At 30.8% G+C, this 24941-nt stretch overlaps 1 protein-coding gene across 3 annotated transcripts in view; it reads left to right on the top strand.

Moving 5' to 3' along the window:
• Nucleotides 1-24941, top strand: part of LOC113200259 (follistatin-related protein 5) — a 737045-nt gene that overhangs the window by 602832 nt on the left and 109272 nt on the right. For all 3 annotated transcript variants that reach the window (XM_077803465.1, XM_077803464.1, XM_077803463.1), the window contains exon 9: nt 3373-3507. In XM_077803465.1, the coding sequence (XP_077659591.1) occupies nt 3373-3507 (135 nt within the window). The remainder of the gene's footprint in view (nt 1-3372; nt 3508-24941) is intronic.

Raw genomic sequence — 24941 nt, 5'->3', positions numbered from 1 at the left:
TATTATTTATATAAGCAGATGTTTCTATTATTATTCTACTTTGTTAGTGAATAATTTTAATTAGTAAACCTTTTAAAATAAAGCTTTCTCAAACTCTTATTTTTACAAGTCAATATTAATGAGTCTGTTAAAGTATTATTCAATTTTCTAAACATGAATCCTAGAAATCGATATACTGATAAACTTAGATGTTTATAACATAGAGATCAGGTTAATTTGATTAATATAAAATAATAAAGTCTGAGTAGTTTCTGATTTTGTCATCTCTGACCCACTTAATAACAGTAAACTGTACTATACAAACATATATTTTGTTTCCAGAGGTAGTGGGAAGACATAGTTGGAGGTTCTTACAAAATAGTTTATTAATTTTAGATACATAAGAAAATGGATACAATTTTGAAAGGATAATAAGAAAAAAATTAAAAAGTAGGAAGGACAACCCAAGAGAAAAATCTGTGCACATACTATGGATACTATAGTGTCCCACTTTGTTAGATTCAGTGATTATATAATTTTCCAATTGTTCATCATGTGTTTCTTTAGTCTTTGTGTGTGAAGTTCAAGTCCAGGCAGTAATTGAATAATTGTGGTAATATATGGGATAATATGTGAATAAGAGGAAGTAAAATTTCGAAACAACACAAATATTAATCCTGAACAGATTAAAATAAATAGAACAAAGAGAGTAAAAAAAATCAGCAGATTCAGGAGACCAAGTGATAGACACTAAAGAAGAAAAGAAGAGAAAGTTAAAAGTGGGAAAGAGCTCAACAATGTCAGGACACATAGGAAGGTTACATAAGGTCATTAACATGTGTTTATCTGTTAAGCTTGTCTTTATGTCTCAGTAGCAATCAGTCTTCAATGTAAAGGCTGAAACAATAAAAAATATCCTTCCAGATTTTGAAAGTAAGAAAACAAGTAGCTGCTTGTGGGAAAAGTTAGGACTAATGGATAATATCTGAGGCAAGTATCAGTAGAGAGAAATGAGTGAGACAAAGTTTACAGAAAGAGCCCTGGAATTAATGAGAAAGCCTGGAAAATTTTCCATGAAAACAAACAAACAAACAAAATAATTGTATTACAATAAGAAAATATAAGAGAGTAACCATCTAAAGTAATAGCATAGTAGGATATGAAAAGATAAATATCTAAGTTAATATCTAGCTATAAATGTTAAGTAAAATGGATTTCAAGTAGTACTGAATATCCAGCAAACTGAAAACTGAATTTGAAAATTTATAAATTTACTTAAAGATTAGAATTGTAATTTACTCCCAGAACCAAGTATAGGGACTTCAGGGTAGTGCCAGGATAGGTTTGCATATTCTAGTTCTAGAAGTTAGTAATCAGACATGTTAGGATGATAAATAGACAAAGAAGTTGATAGTTGTGGTAAGAGAGTGAAAAACCTCCAGGAATACGTGTTTGGAAGATATATAAGAATATTGGGAAAGATAATTTAAAGAATGAACAAATTCAGTTGAGCTTGTGATGTAAATCTAGAGATTTTAGATGTAAGTCTTCAAAATAAAGGTATGATTTTTGGAGGGAGCTATATATCATGTAAAAAAAGAGGTTGACTGGGGTTTCAATGTACTATTAATTCTCTAACATTTAGAAGCAGGGTTTATGATCCAAGGTCCACATAAAGTAAGATAGCTGTCAATTTTTGTAGATAAAAGGTTGAGTTTATTTTATTTCTTTTTAGAAAATAGCTGCATTTATTCTTAAAAAAATATTTTGTATGGGTGCTTTAATACTGTTTTGTCAGAGGTGACTCATTGCCACAGAAACTGTACGGCCACAAAGCCTAAAAAATTTACTATCTGGCTTTTTTCAGCAGAACAAAACAAAAACCTGCCAATCTTTGTTTTGAAGTGGTGTTTCTCAAAAAGGATTGGGGAAAAGAGTATATGCAGTAAGCATTTCTAAGTAAAGAAAAAGTTTAAATTTATTCAAATGATTACTATTCCCCAAACATTCAGTCCCTCTCCATATTTTATTCACATACTTTCAGAACCACTAATTCCTAGGGATGGCATTCAAGTTTTTGCCATTGGTTTTCTATTCTTCTTTTCCAAAACTTAGATGCACTAATGGTATTGTCCTCTTTCTGTCAAAAACAGTCCTGTTCCAGAGAGATGTAGTGGCTAGAGGATGAGGCAGGAGGGTTGCAAGTTTGATGTCAGCCTCAGAAACATAGGGAGACTCCCAGCAATTTAATGATATCCTGTCTCAAAATAAAAAAATAAAAAAGGACCAGGGATGTAGCTCTTTGGTTATCATGCCCTGGGTCCGATACCCAGTACCCCAAACAAACAAAGCACCATAAGAAACCATGTTCCATTCTACCACCCATCATATTCTTATGATTGGATAACATGGAACACACAGACACAAAACACACAGAGCTATGCACACAGACATGTATATGAAAAGATAAAGGAAAGGAGGGAGGGAAGAGAGAAGTAGGGAGAGGAGCAGAGGGCACAGAAAGGAAGGAACCTCAACAAATGAGGACAATAAACAAAGAGTTTTAGAGGCAGATGGAACAAGTGTCCAGTCCTCATCCTCAGAGTTGATGATTCATTCGTTGAAGCTCAAGACTTTATTTGCCTACTGCCAGTATATTGTAAATTATTAATTATCCCCTTGGTTCCACATTGGGGAATATAGCTTATTATTCAAAGTTTAACTTAAAATATTATCTCCCCAATATTTGAAATTTGTGTTAGGCATTTCCTTAACTCTTTGGTCTCACATTGATCCTGTCAACTTCCATCTAATACTGAATTTTAGCTAAATTTCTGGAAAGAGACTGAAATTCTTAAAGGCAATTATGGGTTATTATCTTTGTGTCCTCCAGCCCTAAAAATTCCAAATATGTAATAAGAACTCAGTAATAAGTTTGTATAATGACAATGGTACACACAAACATTCTCAGTATCCTTTGAGTGTATTTTCATATGTGTTTTCTTGAAAATGAATAGCACAGCTTGTTAAGTTTCTATAAAAGCTTAGAAAAAAAGTGATTTCTAAGTAGATTAATAAATTATAGTTACTAGTATGAATCACTTGATATGCAATACAGGCAAAGAAATGGTATAAAATATAAATATAAATGTAAAATATAAATCATGTGCATTTGATACAGAGTTATTAGGCTCTTAGTAATAGAATGACAGCACAGTTTACAAAACTCTCAAATGCTTTTGGAAGAATTTGGCATGCTTCCAAAGTATGGAAGTAGGCAGGAAAACAGTTTAATTGGGACAAGCTAAGTGAACTGTTTGACTGTGTAATCAGAAAGCACTGTACCAAAACTGAAATTGTAGTTTACAAGTTGCATTTGCCTTCTGTTCTCAGCAAATGGCAGTGAGGTTCACATAAGCAATGTGCGCTATGAAGATACTGGAGCATATACTTGTATAGCGAAGAATGAAGCAGGAGTGGATGAAGACATCTCTTCTCTTTTTGTGGAAGATTCTGCTAGAAAGACCTGTATGTATTGTGCGCACACGCACACACACACACACACACACACACACACAAATATACACACTATCCTTAACTTTATAGCTTTTGAGAAATATATTCTTTTATCCCTTTCCCCCCAGAAAACCAAGGCACCAGAAAACTATGAAATGTAAAGTGCATTAAAGCAATTTTCATATTTAGGAGGGATGGGATCTTGAAATACTAAAAGCAAATTAAAGATTTTTTAGAAAGCTTGTGAAATTTTCACCACAGTGCTAGAATTATTTTCTTTCTTTCTTTCTTTCTTTCTTTCTTTCTTTCTTTCTTTCTTTCTTTCTTTCTTTCTTTCTTTCTTTCTTTCTTTTGCAAGTATATATAAGACATTTGGGGGTCTTCCCATTTTCTCATGTAAGAATTTAAATTCCTTGCAAAATTCCTCTCTTGAACAATATTTGGGGAATCTGAGGTCCTCAAATACTTAAAAGTTGTATCTTATAGGTTGAATAAATTCACATATTTCTTTATTCATCAGTTACATTACAGTCACAGGCCCCTTGGCTGTAGAGTAGCTCTTCTGTGCAGCAGATACTGTGGTTACTGCCTCCTCGAGATAATTACTGTCCCTGGCACTGACCCTACTTTGTGGCTGTTCTTTTAAATTTACTTCATTTTTTTTCTTTTTATTGTGATTTACACATAATATATATGCATATTTATGAATTACAATCTGATGTTTTGTTCCTCATATACATTGGACAATGAAGGACTTAGGATAATTAGCATATCCATCACTAAGCATTTTAATTTTTTATGATGAGAACATTCAAATTTCTCTCTCCTAACTAGTCTGAGGTATGTAATGCATTATTGTTAATTATATTCACCCTGCTGTTCCATAAAACACCAGAACTTAATGGATATGGATGGGCCAGGGATACCGAAGACAGATTACTTTTTATTCTGGCTGAATTGCCTGTTATAGTGTTAAATCAAGTAAACTGTCAGAAAACACAGCCTTTTCTTCCTCTGGTGTACACATGCCCTAGTGTGGTGTTTTGGTATAAAAACTGGGTGTTCTTGAAAGAACGGTTTTCTTTTCTCTATGCTCTTGGTTTGACTTTTTATGCTTCTTACTAATATAATTTTTCTAAAGGACTGATATTGTGAGAACCTCTAAATTGTTAGGCCCATTTCTCAGAAACAAGATTTTGAACCTAGCTAAACAAGTGTCCCAGGAGTCTTCTTATTCCTTCTTAAATCAATAAGTGCCTATAGAATAGATTTAATCATGAAAGAGAAAAATACTCAGGTCCCAGCTGCCAATATACATTTATCTAAATTTTGTCTGATTATGATAAACATCATTATAAGCAAATATTTAAAAAGAAAATTTGTAAGATAGAAAAGGAAAAAAAAACATGCAAAAAATGACTTCATGGCCTAAATATGGTTCATAATAATTACTTTATTCTTTTTCTGCATTTCTATTGAATACCAATTTGCAATTCGTTTTCTGTTAAAAAAATAATTTTAGGTAACTAGTAATTGAAAACTCTCATTTTCATTGCCATATATAATATATTTATGAAATATTTTTATTTCAACTCTTTATTCTGATTTTCTTTTAATCTTATCATATATTTTTCAATATATTTTCCTTGTTGCAGTAGTAAAACATCTAGTCGTAATTTCTTTAATCAGTGACACATATAACCTTTCAGCATGTAATTCTAGAAAAGTTTTAGAATAAGCATTAATGAAATTTTAGTCATAAATGTACATATGAATATGAGTCATTGTAAATAGCTTCTATAATTGTGCTTTCATCTTAATTGGTTTGACTTATTCTTCTAAATTTTAAAGATCAAAATAATACTTTTAAATAATTTTTGGAGACTATATGTTAGCAGTATCCTGTTAAAATCAGAAATAATATATCTGAGAGGTACCAGTATAGACCTTGTCCTGGCTTGTTATGTTCATCAGCTTTTTGTCATTATGATCAAAGTACTTGACATACAAAATTTTAAGAAGGAAAGATTTTTTGTGGCTCATAATTTCAGAGGTTTCAGTCCATGTTCGACTGTCTCCATTGCTTTAGGACTGAGGTAAGGCAGAATACCATGGGGAAAAGGCGTGGAAGAGCAAAAGAAAAACTACTTACTCCATGGGGGCCAGAAAGTGAGGGCAGGAAAGAGAAACACAAAGTAGGAGATCAGGGAGATCAAGGACAACCCCTACTGTCCTACTTCCTCCAACTTTGCACCCTCTCTACAGTTACCACCCTCTCCCAACAATGCCATCAAATTACCCATCCTTCAGTAGATTAATCCATGGATGATGTCAAAGCCCTCGTGATCTAATTACTTCCGAAGGACCCCACTCTTTAATTCTATTGCTGCATTGGGGACCGAATCTTCAACACATGAGCTCTTCAGGAACATTATAGACACAAACATGATACATGTATTGTCGTGGAACTCTCAAAATCACTTATAAGGTAGAAACATTACAATTGAAAGATTCAGAGATGTTTTTCTAAGTCTGGAAATAACATATTTATAGGTATTACTTGTGCTTTTCAATTATGTGTGCTACCCAAGGAAAAGAAGTAGAAACTAATGGGTTTCAGCAGTACAAAAGCCCCAAGAATTCTCAATTCAGTTCTACTATAATCTATTACAGAGGTACAAATATGGTTTATTTTGAATAACTAATTTTTTTCTGATTTAAAAAATGCTCTTAAGTTTTGCTAAACTTTCACTCTATTTACTACACTAGTAATTAAGAATATATCATATATGTTAATGATGTAAAACTGCCAATTTTTAGAAAGAATGCAAATAATTAAAATCAAGACAATACTAAATAAGAAAACTGAGTACAAAATGAGTAGCTATGGAAGATTAAAAACTGAAATTGTGGGGTTGGCTCAGTGGCAAAGCATATACCTGGTCTTAGGTTCAATTCCCAGCACCAAAATAAGAAGCCTTAGCGGAGATCCATGGTTCATGCCTGTAATCCTAGTGGCTGGGGAGGTTGAGGCAGAAGGATCGCAACTTCAAAGACAGCCTTCAGCAAAAGCTTGGTGCTAAACAACTCAGTGAGAACCTGTCTCTAAATAAAATAAAAAATTGGGCTGAGGATATGGTTTAGTGGTTGAGTGCCCCTGAGTTCAATCCCCGGTACCCCACCACCACCACAAAAAAAAAACCCTAAAAATGTTATAATATTTTTGTGGTAGAAGACTGTTTTCATTGGATTGTTTCTTAGTGTGAAGTAAATTGTTCAAATTCCATATAACAAAACAAAACTGAAATTAATTGGAGATCACATTAGGGAAAACTATTGTCTTTTGTAACTGCCAATTAAGAATTTCTCTACATTCTTCTCTAGTAATTTTGTGGCCACAAAACATATTAATTATATATGGCACATTTGTATTTTGATAGATATTTTCAAGGAATTCATAAGAATCAATCACAGACCCATCAGTAATAACTCTATGATGTTATTTGCACATATTTTTTTTAAAAAACTTAATGGCTTATCCAAATACAACAAAAAAGTAGAGGTTAGGAAAGGCAGCAGAATACAACATACACTAGTATGGCAGTAGGTAAAAAAGTGGATGTGTAACCCATGTGAATCTGCATTATGTATATAGGATAAAAATGGGAGTTCATAATCCACTTGAATCAAATGTATGAAATATGATATGTCAAGAACTTTGTAATGTTTTGAACAACTAATAAAAAAAGAAAAAAAAATACAACAAAAATAACTTTTTCAAGAGTGTTTTCCTTTTAGTGGTGATAGGATACAATATTTGACAACAAAAAGCAGACTGGTATAATAGAAAAGTATGATTTTTGCAGTAAGATGTGAATCGAATCATATAAAGCTCTGAGTTCTTGAGACTATTGTATAACCTCTCGGAGCTTTGATTTCCCCATCTGTAATGTGGAATAAATACTAACACATTAAGGGATTTCTGTTCAGCTATTACATATAAAGCCCTTATTAGAGTTACTATACACACAGTAGCTCTTCTCTGACTCAGGCTTATTTTCTGAAAATAGCTTCCTATTCCTTGCTAGAAATATTGGCAGTTTTCTTTTTATATACAAAAGCCTGGAAAACCCAGTAATTGCTGGAAATCAGAGGTTTTCAAATTGAATGATGCTTATGGGTATAGAAATAGATAAATAGTTGTAGACACTGATCTAGACAGATATGTGTGTATGGACATTCATGATATGTATACAAATACAAAATATTATTTCTCTTTATACTTTAAAAATGATTGATTCAACTGATTGGAATATACATTCTTTACTTAATGGAAATACTAATATATTTTAAATAAACATCAAGATATCTTGCCTAAGTTCATTTTTGCCAGAGTGAAAGCAAAATCTATATTTCTTTTCCCCTTTATACTTATCCAATTTATATTCTTATTATGTTTTTAAAATACTATAGCACACATTTCCTCTGTTTTCTTTTTGAAAGATGCAGAGACATGTTATATTCATGTTTAGAGTATAACAAGAAGGATTTACAAGTTTCACAGTAAATGACATACTTTCTTTAGTGATGGCTTCAATATAATCATTCAGCTGTTTTCTACATTATAGATCAGTTGTAGGTAGAATTCTTTTACACTATGTTTCCAAGCAATATGATACTGTTGAGAGAATGACTCATTCAGAGCATCATATGGCTGAAGAGTCTGTGTTTTGCTTCTACTGTGATCTTTGAATTGGAAAACTTTTGAGTTACACTGCCCAATTTTGTCAACAGAGCTCAGTGGCAGTTTTCTCATGTGACAAATTGAATCAGAAAAATGTGCTTCAAAATAATTTAATCTACAGTTATTTTAGGGACAGAGTTGGATAATTAAGACTTAATGGAGTGATGCACAGGGAGGAATTAAATGCAAAGAAGAGTAGAAATGAGTCATAAGGGATTCTGTGGTACTTAGAATAGGGAATAGAAAAAGATGATATGAAATATGTGAGTCAGGTTTAGGCAGAAGTATAATGTTATTTATTTGAAAGCATCTTGTGTATAGCATAAATAACTGATACATTTCCATTCCCAAGAGGAGTCAATTTTCAGAATGAAATGATTCATCTCCAAGGTTAAGGTAAATGAAAAGTGATAAAAGCCTAGATTGCCATAGAAAGCTTTTAAGCTACTGACTGCATTAAGCACTGAGCACAGATTGTATCCTATTTTGCCAGGATATTAGTAAGGAATATGGTTAATTTACCTTCTTGAAAGTATTATAATATAATGTATAAATATGATAATACATTATAGTCATATATTATGATCAATGTATCATAACTATACATCTGTCTTTCTTTTTATCATTGTTACAAGCAGAGTTACCCTTGGCAATATTGTGCTATTTCAACAATCTTTACCTTGGAATTGATTTTAATAAATTAATTGTAATTCAGTATATTGTTAACAAAAATGATATAATTTGTTCATAATTGGTCAATGTGAACTAAAATCTAATTGTAAGATTCTTTAAAATAATATTTAATTTTATACTTTTTCTTAGAGATAAAATTTCATTAATTTTAAAGTGAACATCCAGTTATTCCAGTACCATTCACTGAATTGTTTATTCTTTCCCTATTTATCCTCAGTACCAACTCCGTCACAGTATTTGCAATATATTTGTAGGTCTATTCCGAGATCCTTCCCTCATTCCATTACTAATTTTCCAATCACTGACTTTATAAGGTATCATGATGGAAAAAAATTTTAATAGTACATAAAGTAATACTTTCCTCCACCACTTCTCTTTTTCCCTGTTACTCTCTCCTTAAAGTGTCTTGACAATCCTTGGTTTTGGTCATTCCATAGGAAATCTATCACACGTCACATGAAAACTATATTTTAAATGGATTAAATTATATAACAAGATACTTGAATAAATTTTATAAATGTGTATATATTATGTAACTGCAATACAGTTACATAATATATACACATTTATAATTCATACAACAGAGATTTAGAAATATGATAGAATTCATGTACTTGTACCCACAATTTCAAGCAATATACAAATATTTGTGGCGTACTTGGTTATTATAGAAACAGAAGAGTTTTAAAATAGATTAAAGCATAGTTTTTACACAAACAAAAAGTTTAAATGACATTGAGAACTTTGAAAAGAGAACAGATTCTGGTAGTAATGGCAGATTTATTAACTTCACTAATCCTCATTTCCTTCTTATTTTTAAAGAAACAAAAAAAATACTTCAAAAAGAGATTGTATACATTTAATAAGATCACATATACGGTTCATAATAATGTCTCCAGAGGCCAAGAAGATGAATTTCATATTTATTTCAAATTCATATTTCTTTTGCAAAATTCCTCAAACTCTTTGATTAACAATTGTCATAGGCATTTACATATTTATAAACTTATTCTAATAAAAATACACTTACAATAATAATTCATGTGCAGTTAATTATACTTGATAAGCATTTAATACTTTCTGAGATTTTATTTATTATAAATTCTACTTTTCATATTTCTTAATCTGACCAATGACATTTTCTCATCCTTGAACTAAGTTGTTACATAAATCATTTCATCTTAATCTGTTGAACCAGAATATGCTGAAGTTATCTGCCTCATGATTTCCATATCTGAATACTATATATTTTAAAAACAATAACCTTTCCAATATCCTTAATTATATCTGTTTCTAACATGTTGCCAGTTCTGCACACAGTAGTAGAGCTTTGTTATGTTGCAAGACAACACATGATCTGAAAGTCACTAAATTGACAGGTTTACAGACATTCCTGTTTCCTACATAGCAAAATAAGACTTAAAGCTTTCTATATTAATTTATTGTGTGAATTTCCATCATATCCTGTTAGTGGACCATGTCAATTTGCCTAAATTGATTGATGACAAGTTGATAATGAAATTTTATTTATGTTACTCTAGGCATGCAGACTAAATAAACTTCTATGTAGTGACAATATTGACTATAATATCTTTGTGAGAATGTGGAAATAAAGAAAAAATAGATGTTATAGTTTGCACCTCAAAAGTTCATGTGTTGAAAGCCTAGTCCCCACCTAGTTGCTGATAGGTACTGTTGGGAGGTAGAGCAAGTTCTAGGAAATGTCCCTAATTGGAAGAAATAGGCCCTTGGGATTGTGCCTTTGAATGATAGATTTTTGTTCCTGTCCCTTTTTTGGCTCTTTTTTTTTTATTTTTTATTTTTATTTTGCTCCTAGCTGCCACTAGATGAACAGCTTTCTTTCAATAGGTCCTTCCCCCAAGATGTTCTCCTACCAAAGTAAAGGGACCAAGTGATGAACCAAAATCTCTGAAACCATGAGCCAAAATATGTTTCATCTTTTAAGTTGACTTTCTCAAATATTTTGTCATAGAAAACAAAAATTTATTTTTAAGGGTACTAAGAATAAGCCCAGCTTTGTTTATAGTAATACAAAGATGTATATAAATATTTATGTTCATCAATGAAGAATTGATTAAATAAATATATATGGCTTAAAAAGGAATATATTGAAATTGTTAAAATTAATTGTTAAAATTGTAGATATGTTTATCTATATTTAAAAATACATATAATATTATAGCACAGAAAAAGTATATATTCTCACCATTTGATTAAAAAGCATTCTGAAATATATTATATATCAAAATGTTCATAGTAGTCATGTCTAGAAACAATTATATTTCTATTTTTAAGATTTAATGCTATTCACTTATTTTCCTAGTCAGTATTAAAAAACATATTAAACTTTTAATAAATGGATATACAAATCTCAATGAGACTTTAAAAATATATACTAATGTTTTGTTGATGGTGTTGAGGAGAAATGAATGAACATCACTCCAAAATTTTCTTAATATGCTGAAGTTGTCTGCCTCATGAATAAATTCTGTCCTCTGAATAAAGAAGTTCTGTCAGATAATAACATACATTTATAAAAATTAATAAAACAAATATGCTTCTGAAATGCCAAGCTTTTGGGTGAGGAACTGAACTGAGGAGTTATCTCAAAGTTTTGTGAAGTCTAATCTATGCCACACATTTATATCAACTGTGCAAAGAGCTCAGATTATACATCTCTGTGTCCTATGGACCTCTGTTTTTTCAGTTATCTGAATTTGGATAATGGCTGATTAGGAAATAAATATTCCAGAGAAAGTGAGTCAGACAATTTGATTATTTTTCTGCATCTATATTCTCCAGCTCTGTGTACTTTTTCATATTTATGTTACATATGAAGTGTTAAACATAGAATGTCTTAAAAGATATTTTCCTGCTCTCATGAAGTAAAATAGTATGCCAACTAGAAAAATCTGCCCTCCCAAATCAATCTACTGTCTGTCTAACACATATGTTTATATTAGTCTCTGCTGTGAAGAATAAAAATCTTTTGGAAAAAAACATTCATGCAATGATGAAATTTTAATGGAAACTAAATTTTTAATGAACAAAATATGTTTTCATCTCAAACAACCTATTAGAGTGTCAAAATGTGTTTCTAACAAGAATTGGGACTCAGAAAACTGAGGTTACTACAAATAAAAAACATATTTTCTAATTGAAAATATATTTTCTAATTTCATTATTACATGATATTCTAGTGAAGAGTTTCTGTGTATAGGTATACATAACATGTATAGTATAACCATTATTTTACAGTTTATGACTATATTAATATTAACATCAGAAATTAATTTCAGTGTATCATTCATAGAGCAAACTAAACATCAGAAAAAACAATTTGATGAAGTTAAAAGTAAGGAGTTCTTTACGGTTGGGTGGTTGGTTATTGAGATGGGGTATTGCTATGTTGCCCAGCCTGATCTCAAACTCCTGGGCTCAAGTGATCCTATATATTATTGTTCCTGGCAGGATGTTCTGATCACAAAAAGTTGTCCTAAGGATATTGTCAGCACAAGTTAATGACAGAAACTTATTATCCTAAATAAATAAATAAGAGTAGTCAAACAAGCCAAAAGCAAACTCACCTGTGGTTTTAAAAAGACATCAGAGACAAGGAAAACTGAAGGGCCAATCTAGATTACTCAAAGATATTAATCGATGTAAGTTATCAAGGAGACACACAGAGAAATCCTATTTCACATCAACTAGAATAACAAAAATTTTAAAGTTGCATAATACCAAGACAGTGAAGTTTGGAAAAATAATAATTATACATTGCTAATATTATTGTCAATTTTACCATCTTTTGAAAATAATTTTGTCATTATCTGTTAGACTTGGTTTTGCATATTCATTTTGAGCCAGAAAACACACACATTAGAAAAAAACACTGAATTGCCAGCCATTCAGAAATTATATAGAAAGAACTTACCATATTATGAATATTTTGCTCTTATTTTAAAGCTTGTTTTAAATTTACCTTTTAATTTCTTCTAGTCCTCCATTAAAACCAAATCAATTAGCTATATAATCTTTAAAATGGCTATATTTTTATTTGGGTAATTTAAATTTGTGTGAAGCTAGTTACCTTGCAAAGTATATGAATATTATGATAGTAATACTCCAGACTTAATTATTTGTTTCTTAAATGACCATTAGAAAAGGGACATTTACCAAACTTCGAAAAGTGAATAAGAGCTTTTATTACAATGGAGAAAAAAATATCTAGAGTGAGCAAAATGTTTGCTCATTCATACTGTCACTTGTTAGAAACATGCAAACATGTTACTAGCATGTGGTAGTAACATGAATAAATCAATTTCCCACATTCTAAAAGGTTCTATTTTAGTTCAAGTAGAACTACAGTACAGAATTAAATAAAATAATTCTCATAATAGACATAGAAAGCAAGAATGACAGGATTGCAGATACAGAAAAGACTTTCAAGTTGAATAGTGTAGTATCTTTTGAGGTGGTGAAATATAAACTGTTCATTGGTGGTTGTGGTGATACTTCCACAGCTAGAGACACAGGAGAATATCAGACCCAAGGAGGAGTCATGAAGTACGTGGTGTATTTGATTAACTTTATGGTCATATTCTAATAAGATTATAAAAATATTCACTTGGAATCTGCAATGATTGTTTTAATTTAATTTAATCAGATTCTAATTTTAACATATAGTAGGCATTTGAGTACTGCATTAAATTTGAATTCTCAACAGTTCATAAAACAAACTGTCTTTTTTTCTCTACTATTAAATTTCAAGTTGAAATACATATCATAGAAATTCATTACACCATGCTGCTGGAATATAATTAATGTGAACACTCAATATGAGATTAGATTGGATTCTTTATTCATTTTTTGAAAATTAATTGGCATAATGGAATTTCCCATTATCAGTTTATCAGCCTGCTTGAATTTCTAAGGAAAAAAATTTCTTCACATTCACAAATTATTTTTTCATAATAAATAACTATATTAAAATAGTCAATGACTAAAATTAACTAAACTGTTTGTTTATTAATTTGCAAACATTAAATTGGAGCTAAATTGACAATAGAAGGAACCTATTATGATAATAGAAGATAAGCTACTGTCAACTTTTCATGCTTTTGTGGCTCCATGAGTATTCTTTCATTTCCATATCTACATATGGTTGGTAGAATGTTGTCCAGAAAGGCAATTTCAGCTTCAGAGCTTAATGTGTAAACATTTGGAGTAATATTTAGGATAAATGGATGTTCTACTAATCAACTTGTTTTAGAACATTAACTTGTTTCAGATTATATAGTTACCCTCTTATATTTTGAGCACATACTTTCTTTATTTTTCTTTTTTAGATTACACTAATATAGAGATTAACTCAATTATAGACATTTGTCCAAATGAAATGTTAGTGGATTCAATGCTCTAAAATCCTTGGCAGGTTCTAGCACATAATGAGGTCTCAACAAATGTTTCTTCTAATTACTATCATTGATATTTTCTGGGTCAATGATTATTGGCTTCACACTTTTTAAAATGTATTAAATAATGAGTAAAATTTATTTAAATGAGTAAAAATGATAGCACTATATTCTAGATACAGAATTTTAAAAGGGTAGCAAGTTAGAACTTTTATATTTTGTTTGATTAAATATTAGAATATTTTAAGTTTCAATAAATATATTTAGTAATTGCTTATCCCTTCATTAGAAAATATGATAAATAACTAACTTTTTCACATTAGTGTTAGTGTTCTCATATTCTTCAGAGAAGCCAAATTTCATATACCATCTCATATTCACCCAAGTCAGTTCTTCCTCAAGTTTAAAAAAAAATGTTAAGAACATAACATTTTTAGTTGTATTAAAATATAAAAATTTTTAGTTGTATTAAATTCCCCTTGTTGTTCCTGCCAGTAGAGTGAGTATGGGAAAGATATGTTTTTAGAAAATTGTTTGTAAACTTCCACAGCTAGAGACACAGGAGAATATCAGACCTAAGGAAGAGTCATGAAGTATGTGGTTTATTTGGTTAACCAACACATATATGTGTATATATGAGGGAAAGTGTGTTTATATCATATCTCAAAATCTTACCTTACCATGTTTTATGTTCAAGAGTGAGCAGTAATTAAAGATTCCAACTGTGTGAAGTCTCTGTGTTTTCAGGAGGCTTTTGCTGAAAATCCTCACATTTTACTGCCAGCATTCATTCTTACCACAGCCATGGTTGGCTTGTCTGCTGCTACTTGGCCTAGTTTCTTTGCTCTCTCTCTCTGTCACTTCTCTGCTGAGCATCTCTGACCCCATTCTTTTCTCTGTGCCAGTAACTGCAGCTGCTAGAGTGTCACTACTGTCTGTTGTTTGCCCTTTTTTCAATGTTGACAATGGAAGGAAGAAGACCAGCTGGCATTATTATCTCTCCTTAATATAGAAACTATGAAGGGGGAGTGGAGATGGGAAAGAAGGGCAGAGGAGGCAGATAGAACCAGAGGGAAACAGAAGAGTATTTTCCTTTTGTTTTTTTCTCCAGTATTTTTGTTCTCTGTTGATACAATTTGAAGTAGTAACTCAACCCCTAGTAATACACATATATAAAGATGAGAAGCAATAAAACAGTATCCATAGAGTTTCAAATAAAAAATGTTTGTGGGAGTGGTGCACTTTTTTTCTTTACCCAGTCTGAATATAGATACCTGCTATGGTTTGAACATCTCCTTTAAAACTCTTTTGAAATTTAATTTCCAATATTTGTGGATTCAACTTGACTTTACTGCAGTCATCTTGAGTTGAAACTGCCATAATTAACTCTCAGTAACCCTGCTGGGGTTTCCCTACATAGTTTCTTAGAATTTTTTAAATGGACAAACTCATTAGAATGGTGTGTAGAGTTTTATGACAGGATGCTAGTGCCAGGAATGTGCTTATTTGACATTTGCTTGAGATAAACCAAGTAAAATCTGTCTTGGATGAAGTCATTTTTTTGTCCTCAGCAATATAATTCAGCCCCCAGTAGCATACATCTACTCCATCTTGCTTCCACTCAGGAGCACACTGCTGTTAGTAAGTTCCCCTAAATTGTGCTCCATGCAATCTTGGTTCTATCTGCTTTTTTAAAAATTTTGATCTCACAATACCTTGGAACCAGCTATTCTATATTGGGACCAGGTTTTCCAGAACACAGAATAATGGTATTGAGAACTGGAGCCTTTTGAAGTTGGCAATGAATTAAGATGCCAACAAGGAAGTGGGTTAGTTATCCTGGGAGGGAATTGTTATAAAGGTGAGTTAGGCTTCATTGGGCTTCTCCTGCCCCCTGACCATGTGATGCCCTTCTCTCTGTTATGACATAACAAGAGGGACGGCACCAGATTCTGGTACCTTGGATTCCTTAATTGCCCAAATGTGAGAAATCTTTATTGCCTAGTGTGCTGTTTTCTGTTCGAGCAGCAAAAATCAGACTAATACAATGTCATTCCGCCATGCTCTAAAATCCCACCTAACCTCATGAGAAAAAATAGTGGTTCTCAAACTTATTTACAGATACTCATCACCATTAATGACAATACTGCAACAGAGAAGGCTTTAGGCTCCCAAAAGAGTTTTATAATATTATACCATAATGACTAGAGAATTTAATGTAGCAATGTAAGAAGCATTGTTAATTATGACAGGAAAAACAAATCAAAAAACCTGGGGGTGATGAAACATTTTTCCAGTTTCATGTATATTCCTCTGTCTTTAAATATCTTATGTAGAGTCTGGGTTATAGCTCAGCATTAGAGTGCTTGCCTCACACTTGTGCAGTACTGGGTTCAATCCTCAGTATCACATAAAAAATAAATAAAATAAAATAAATAAAGATATTATGTTCATATTTAAAAATGTTATGTAACCCATTCTTAATTTATAATATTAAAAACCATGAGTTTCATGTAACTCATCTGATCTCTTTTATAAAGGAAAGCAAATTCTAATAGCTAGAAACATACCCATCCAAAAATTTAGAGAAACAAATATTAGAAACAATTTCACAATGAAAATTTAGGATTAGCCATCTAGATCATGTTATATCACATTAGGCAGAACCTGTCCCTTCCTTTTCACTAATGCAAGCAAAGCAAGAAAACTAATATTTCTTGAGTAAGTAGGACTTTAAAATTAAGAAATAAAAGAATTCCAAGTAGAAAAGTTTAAGAAAGAGATTCAGGCTAATATTGAATAGGCTGATGTGAAACAATGCTTCAGCAATAAACAAATGACTCCATGAACAAATTGGACAGACATTCTTAAAATGAACTTATCCAACTGGGACCTTCAAAATGCCACTAGTTCTGCCATGATGAAATTAAAATCATTTATGAAAGATATTATTACTTTTAATTATCCAATTAATATTTTTACATCAAAATTCTTACTGCATAACACAAATATCTGGATTATCTGTAATAAAATTCTATATGAACTAAGGTTCTTTGGGGAAGAAAGCTTCAGTTCTATAGTTAGTCATCCCTTTGATCCAGCTACATATGGCCTTCTTAGTATATGATAAGCCTTTAGCAGGCTGAGATATCAAGTTTTACATTTTGCTTGTAATGGAGTGCCAAGAGTGGTGTTTATTTTGTCTAAAAGCAAATCAAAAGAATATGGACTTTACTTTAATCAACTCAAGGGAGCACTTGAAAAAATCATAAGGAAACAAATTAGAGTTTGCTGTAGAATTGCCATTGATCTATTATAATTAAGAAATAATGTCTGAAGAACATTTTAAGGATCTCTTCATCAACAATGTGCATATTAAAATTACATTAATTTTCATCTTCAAATAATAGGATATAAGGATGCAAGTTGCTTCATATTTCAATCACAGCATAAAATTCTGCTCTTCAAAGATGTTTCTCTGTATATTTAGCAAAATGTTTTTCTTTTAAAATATATATATTCACATATATATACACAAATATATTGTGTGTATAATGTATTTATATGTGTGTGCACATGTATTTATATGTGCATACAGTATATAGTGTATATGCCAGGCACCATTATAAATATTCTGTCATTTTTAACTTATGCAGTGCTCATGAAATCTTCTTATGGGTTCATTTGTCTGTTATGGTCTATGTAACAAATTTTCTTTAGAAATTTCTCTATGGTGAATTTTATTCTTGTTACCTTATAACTAGCTTGTTTTATGAAAAATTATGATATGTTCTACATGGACACCTTTTCAAGCAATATGATGTCATATATATACACATACGTACATATGTAAATGTATATAATCTCGTGGCTGATATAAATCATATGTATGTATATATATATTTTATATATACATATTTTTATAGTGCTATATATTTCAGAAACTGAATTTCATTGATTATCCTATTCATGTGTCTGATACCCTTATGATGCTGTTACTCTAATCTGTTTTTTATCTTTAAACAAAACCTAATTTGACAGAATTATAAGCTATATGTTTACTAAAATGCCTAAATATCAGGATAGTTAATTTGAGCTTTTAAATTATAATTTGTAAATAGCAATTTTTCATACAAAATATCCAACAATCCTTATTTATCTTAAGGACAAATGTTTTAAAGTATTACATTTCCTTCAAAGATAGTATAGCTATTTAATTTAGACTACATATAATTGTTTATAAGTAAAAATTTCATATGTAAGTTGAATATATTAAATATACATTTATGTACATGTTAAATAGAAGATTGCTGTAAGTGAGGAGTAATAAATGTATAAATAATGTCATTTTATAAAAAAAATTATATGGTGTGTTGTAACAGAATTTAAAAAAGGTTGAAAATATATCTTCCCAAATTTCTTCCTAAGTCACCATATGCTAATTATTATCTAAATATTTATAAATTTTGTCCTCTTGAATAATATTAAGGAGAATTCTTTAACAGCCTTAATGATGAGTCAAGTTATAATTTTATGCAGTGTTCTCTTTGGCATGCATTTAATTAATTAAATCTTATGCATTTGCTCATGTTGAGTTCTATTTATGATATATATATATATATATATATATATATATATATATATATATATATAGAGAGAGAGAGAGAGAGAGAGAGAGAGAGAGAGAGAGCGCACACCAATATCTATTGAGAGACTGTTTATATCCCAAGGACTGATGTTATTTTATAATCATTTCCTTTTTTAATTCTTCAGTATGCCTGTGGAAGTCAAAACAAAAGAAGAACTAAGTTTGCCATCTATGTTCAATTATAGCTTACACAAACAAGGTAGAATGCAATATTTTTGCCCTATTTATCTGCAGCTATTTATTCTGCCATATTTATCTGCTCCATAGTTTACTAACGTCAACATCACTGTTTATTGTTCATCATATAAAACCCTTAAACAATCATTTGTATGAAGATTTTTAAAAGACAAACAACTTCCTAAAAATTTCAAGTGTAGAATTTCCATGTAAAGAGAAGTTTAGGTGTTGGCATCTGGCTAAGAGTTTGTTAGCTAAGAAAAGTTTTCTTGAAATTACGTTTTCTCAGGTGCAGTTGTCTCTAACCTCAGACCTTGTGGGATCCATCCTCATTTCCTGTCACATACACCCCTTTCCCCAGTTTTCCAAAATGAAATAGAAAAAGTATCTGTCATTTGGAAAGCAGGAAGGAAATGAAGGCAAATGAGTTCAGAAGCCAAGTCATAAAGGCCTTTGCCTTGTTTTGTCAATCACTCATTTGAGGGAAGCCCAATGACAGGATCTGAGGACTCTGAAGACCAAGGTTTCCCACTAGTAGCCATCACCAAAGGATTGCCAACCATATAAATGAACCACCTTAGAAGTGGATCTTCCACCCCAACTCAAGAATTTAGATGAGTGTAGCCTAATGAAATACCCCCCACCTGAAGCCACAATCCTCTCAGTCAAGCCACTCCCACTGTTTTATGCCATCAAGTTTGAGGTAATTTGCTAGACATGATTTAATCACTGTATATGGTGTGCTCATTTGCTTGCCATTGGAAGGAAAGATGGATGCTGTCTGTTTTGTGTGTTGCTTTAATCTTTTGACACAGCCACGGTTTTTACCTTATCATGGATATAGTTAGACTCATTCGATTATCAGAAGTAGACTCATTATATGTTTAAACCAATGGTGACTTTGAAACTTATGTGAACTTTGACAATGAGAAACAATAAGGTATGTATCCGCATTCAGAACCCAGAATCCTGAATTATTACCCTGACTCACTTGCTTTTCTCACGGTTTGCATAGACTGTTCTCTTTCAAGTCTTTGTGAGCCTTACTCTGAATTATCACAAGTTATCATGACCCTGATTGTGCCTCATGGTGCCTTTTTGCTGTGCATTCTTACAATTCCTGCTCTTTCTACCCTACGTTTTCCAGCATAATTGATTCCAACTACCTGCCAAAAGAATCTGATTATCTTTGTGGGAATTAAGACCATACTTTACTGACCAGTTTCTGATCATATCCCCTAATGTATGCTAGGCACTTTGGCCTAAGTAGCTATTGTTAGACACTAGATTTAGACTCTGTGTAGTCACAGGGAGAATCATCTTCAATCAGTGCTAAAAGAGTGACAGGTTCATTTAGAAGTGGCTTTGAATTAGGCATATGGCAGGCAATGCTCTTGACATATCTAATACAGTTTCCAGCCTAAAAATAGCATGGTTAAATGTCTCATTTCATTCTCCATATGTAGAGTCAAAAAAATTTCAACTACCATAACACTAACCATACATTTTTTCAGATACATTAAATTTGTATCTGCATTTTCTTTTAACATTGCCCTCTTTCATTTGCCTGCTGAAGTTAAGTCATTTTCTTAAATCCAACAGGGAAGCAGTCAATAAGACATCTAGCTTAAATGTTATGCTTACATAAATGCACTTTATCAAAAAATACCTCGCAGTGGTAAAAGCTTAAGCTTTCAGGCAAGGAGAAGGACAAGCAAAAAGTCCATGTAATTGAAAAGTCAGGCACCTTACAAATGAGTAGCCAAGGAAAATAGCTGTTCAGTACTGTAGCATGCTGTTATATGGTTGACTATTTTATTGCTATTACATATATAATATCATACGGTCTCCAAATGTATCTCCATATAGATAGCATATTTAATGGTAGATCTATCACTTTTAATATGATCGTAAGGTCCTAATATATAAAATAAAGAATTTTATTGAAAAGCATTAATAATAAAGATCAGTAACTGTAATCAGGCATCTGTTCCACTGAACCACATTTTCATTAGAAGGTGTATGCTATTTTCAAAAAGAATTTTTACATTCCAGTTATGTGCTAATGATTATTGAATTATGAAGTCTATAACTTTGAAGTTTTTATAGTCCAATTATGAATAAAATAGATTAGAACAGATAATTCTTATTGTATATTAAGGAGTAAGTTAGGTGTTTCTCAGGCTTCTAAATGTGAAGAGAAAGTAATTTCAAACTCTTGGTTCTGGACAGGCGAACTATAAATAAAATACTATGACTTGGGGGAAAAAACTAGGTGAAAAGTTCTGGTAAGAGATTCATAAAGACTTGATGTTTGATATGTGAGTGTATACGGTGAAAGGCGTTTCATCAAATTCCATATGGATATACTAAGGATTTTGAGGATGTATACATATATGTGTTTTTAAACTAATGAATAACATGACCAAAACTGCATTTATTATTATTAGTTATTTATATTGTATGAATTATATGTTAATATGGTGAAAGAGCCATTCTTTTTATATTTAAGCAAGTGTTAAAATTTTGAAATAAATAACAATACTCTTATAGAAATAATGAGTTAATACAAGAGTGGATTTTTAAATATTTGCAATCATATTTAATATTCCTTATAATCAATTTAATTTTAAAATATTATAATTTATATTCCTATTTACCAAGCTTGTGCAAATTTTCATGCACACACACACTTACACAATAATAGTCCACCTCAAGTGTGGCAAGATGAATGATTTCACAGGCTCTTAGTAGTGCTTTGGGGAAATTTTGGAATTTAATTTAGAAACATATGTTTAAAACTTTAAATCTTCTCATACCTCTTGGGGGAAAGTATAATAATAGAAATTCCTAAATATAGGAGTGTACATCAAGTAAATACACAGCCATATAAATTCATACATACAACACATACATGTATAAGTTAGAAGTCACCACTATTTATTGTGCCCTATTACTTGTAGTAGTCTCTGATCTAGGTACTAGGTTTGGATTGATAATTAAGAAATAAGGCATTTTTAAAAGCAGAAATCCATATTGTGGAACAGTTATTAAAATTATGTATTTGAACACTAGATTAGACATCTTAAAATGAATAAACAGAATGCAATATTATATGTATATATTGTATCAGAAATATCCTTGTATATGTATATTTTATATGAAAATCAGAAAAATAATGAAGACATATAAGAAAAAGGCTTCATTATTATGCCAGGGCAAATTAATTCAACTTTGTTTTTAAATTTTGTGCAGTAAAATAGAATATGTTTTAATAAGACAATAACAATATGTGTGATTTTTTTGTGTGGTGCTGGGGACTAATTCCAAGAACTTGTGCATAGTGGGTAGGCACTCTGCCTCTGATCTATGGCTCATGTTCCACACAAATGCAATTTTTAAATTATATCAGATCTGAATAAATTTTATCTATATAATATTTTTCTTTATGAATAATTTATCTATCTAGTATATTTTTAGTAAATATTTTACTTGGTTTGTTATAGTTTTTAAATTTTACTAGACCATCAAAGAACATCATACTTTGTATTATATTTTAAGCCATTGTAAAAAAAATCTCAAAATACATCTTCTTATTACAAAATAAGATCATAAAACTGGATATTTATCTTGTATCTTGCTACCTGTCTGACCTATCTTACTAACTTTTCAGGACTTTAAATTTCCGACTTATTTTATCGTCAAAATTAGGTTATGTTATCCTCTAATTGACACTTATTATATATTTGTTTCTTGCTTTAATTATTTGTTGAATTCATTAAAATTAATTTAAGTAGTTATTCATATCTACTATTTTGATTCTCCATTTATCATTTTGGTAATTTATTATTGTTTTATTGAATTAATTAGGCTTCTAGTCCCAACTTATTAGTTTACTAAGAGTGTCTATATTGTACTTAGTAACATTCAACACACTTTATCAGATGACGTTTTTGTTTATTCAAATTATATTGATGATTCTCATTTTCCATCCTAATATGACAGGTTGAATTGATTTCTTAATTATGTTTCTACCAAATTATTTTCTTTTATTTCAGAACATTTCTGAAATTTGATAATATCTTGAAAAATTCTGCCTTAATTTTATTTACAATTTTGGTCATTGTAACATTGTCTTATAGTTCCTTTTCCTCTTCTACTATTATCAGGTATTAGCATCTATTTTGTGAACTTTAAAAAATTAATATCAATGTTTTTATCTTGAATTATATTCTAATAATATTAAATGTAATTGGAGTTATAAGATTTTTGAAAAATCAATAAATATTTAAGACAAAAATTGAGACTTTCAGAGAATATCATAAGGAAATTATTTTTTTAAAATATTTCAATCCTTACTATGGTTAATTTTATTAACTTTTCTTCTTTATATTGTGCTTGGGAACTTCCATTTCCTTGAAGTTTTTTATGATATCCTGATTTTAACAAACTTACTAGTAAAAAATTCTGAATTATTTTTAAATAATCATAACTATAGTTCTTTCTTTCTCTCTCTTTCCCTCTCTCCTAATCCTCCTTCTGTTCCTTCTCATTCTCCACCCCCCCCCCCCGCCACCATCTATTTTGCTTCATAAGCAAACTAAGTCTATGCATTATCCTTTATCTGAAACCCTTTGGGACAGCATCTTGAGTTCCTCTTTTTGTTATGTTTTATATAAAGTGTGGTTGTATTTATTATTTAAAATATTCAACTTATTAATGAATTTAACATGTGCATTTTCTTTCTTGTTGTCTGAAATTACCTAAACAATTTCTGATTATTGGAATATACCTATAGAATAAAGAGGTACTTTGATTTTGTAGTTTACTTTATGGCCACACTTAAAAATTTCCAGGAAAAATTGAATACACTTTTTGTGTCATAAACATTTATTATAAATCTGATAATTCTATCTTAATAATTATAAAATGTTTGTCCTTCATTCTCTTTTTTGTTCAAATACTGACAGTGATGTGATAAGGAGTCAGGCTATGATTTGTGAATTTCGTATCTAGTCCTTAGAGTTTTTACCATATATTTTAATAACATGCTTTTAGATTATGTAATTTTGAATTTAGTGTGCAGTGCCTTGAATTTTACCTTATCTGATATTAGTATCACAAGCTCTCTATATTTGGTATTTTCTTATTAATGGTTGTCTATACTAAAAATCTCTCTGAGCCCTAATGTTCTTAATTATTATTATTATTATTTTTTTTTGTCGGGAAGGGGGAATACCAGGAATTGAACTCAGGAACCACTAAGCCCTATTTTGTATTTTATTTAGAGACAGGGTCTCACTGAATTGCATAACACCTCACTTTTGCTGAGTCCAGCGTTGAACTCACAATCCTCTTGCCTCAGCCTCCTGAGCCACTGGCTCCCAGCTGCGCCAAGGCTCCCAGCTTTCCTTAATATTTTAAAATAACTATGTTTTGTCATAGCACTAGGATTTTGTGCATGTCTTTTCCTATATCTGTAAATCTAATCCTTACAATGTTCATTTAATACATTCTCACTCATCTTTCAATCTTTATCTTAAAATTTATCATTAAGGAAGTTCCCCACAGTTTCATCTATGTCTAACCTATACTACAAAATGATTCATGTTTTTTGTATTCTGCTTTTCTATAACACATTAATATGGAAAATTTTCAATTGTTCTGTCATGATTTGAATACCTTTTATCTCCACAACTAGGAAATAAGCTCTGTCAGCACATAGAGGGAGGTCCATCCTAACCTATGG

This window comes from Urocitellus parryii, chromosome 10 (assembly GCF_045843805.1).
Source record: "Urocitellus parryii isolate mUroPar1 chromosome 10, mUroPar1.hap1, whole genome shotgun sequence".
NCBI lineage: Eukaryota > Metazoa > Chordata > Mammalia > Rodentia > Sciuridae > Urocitellus > Urocitellus parryii.
Note: the sequence above shows the minus strand (reverse complement) of the source record. Positions and strands in the feature narration are given on the sequence as shown.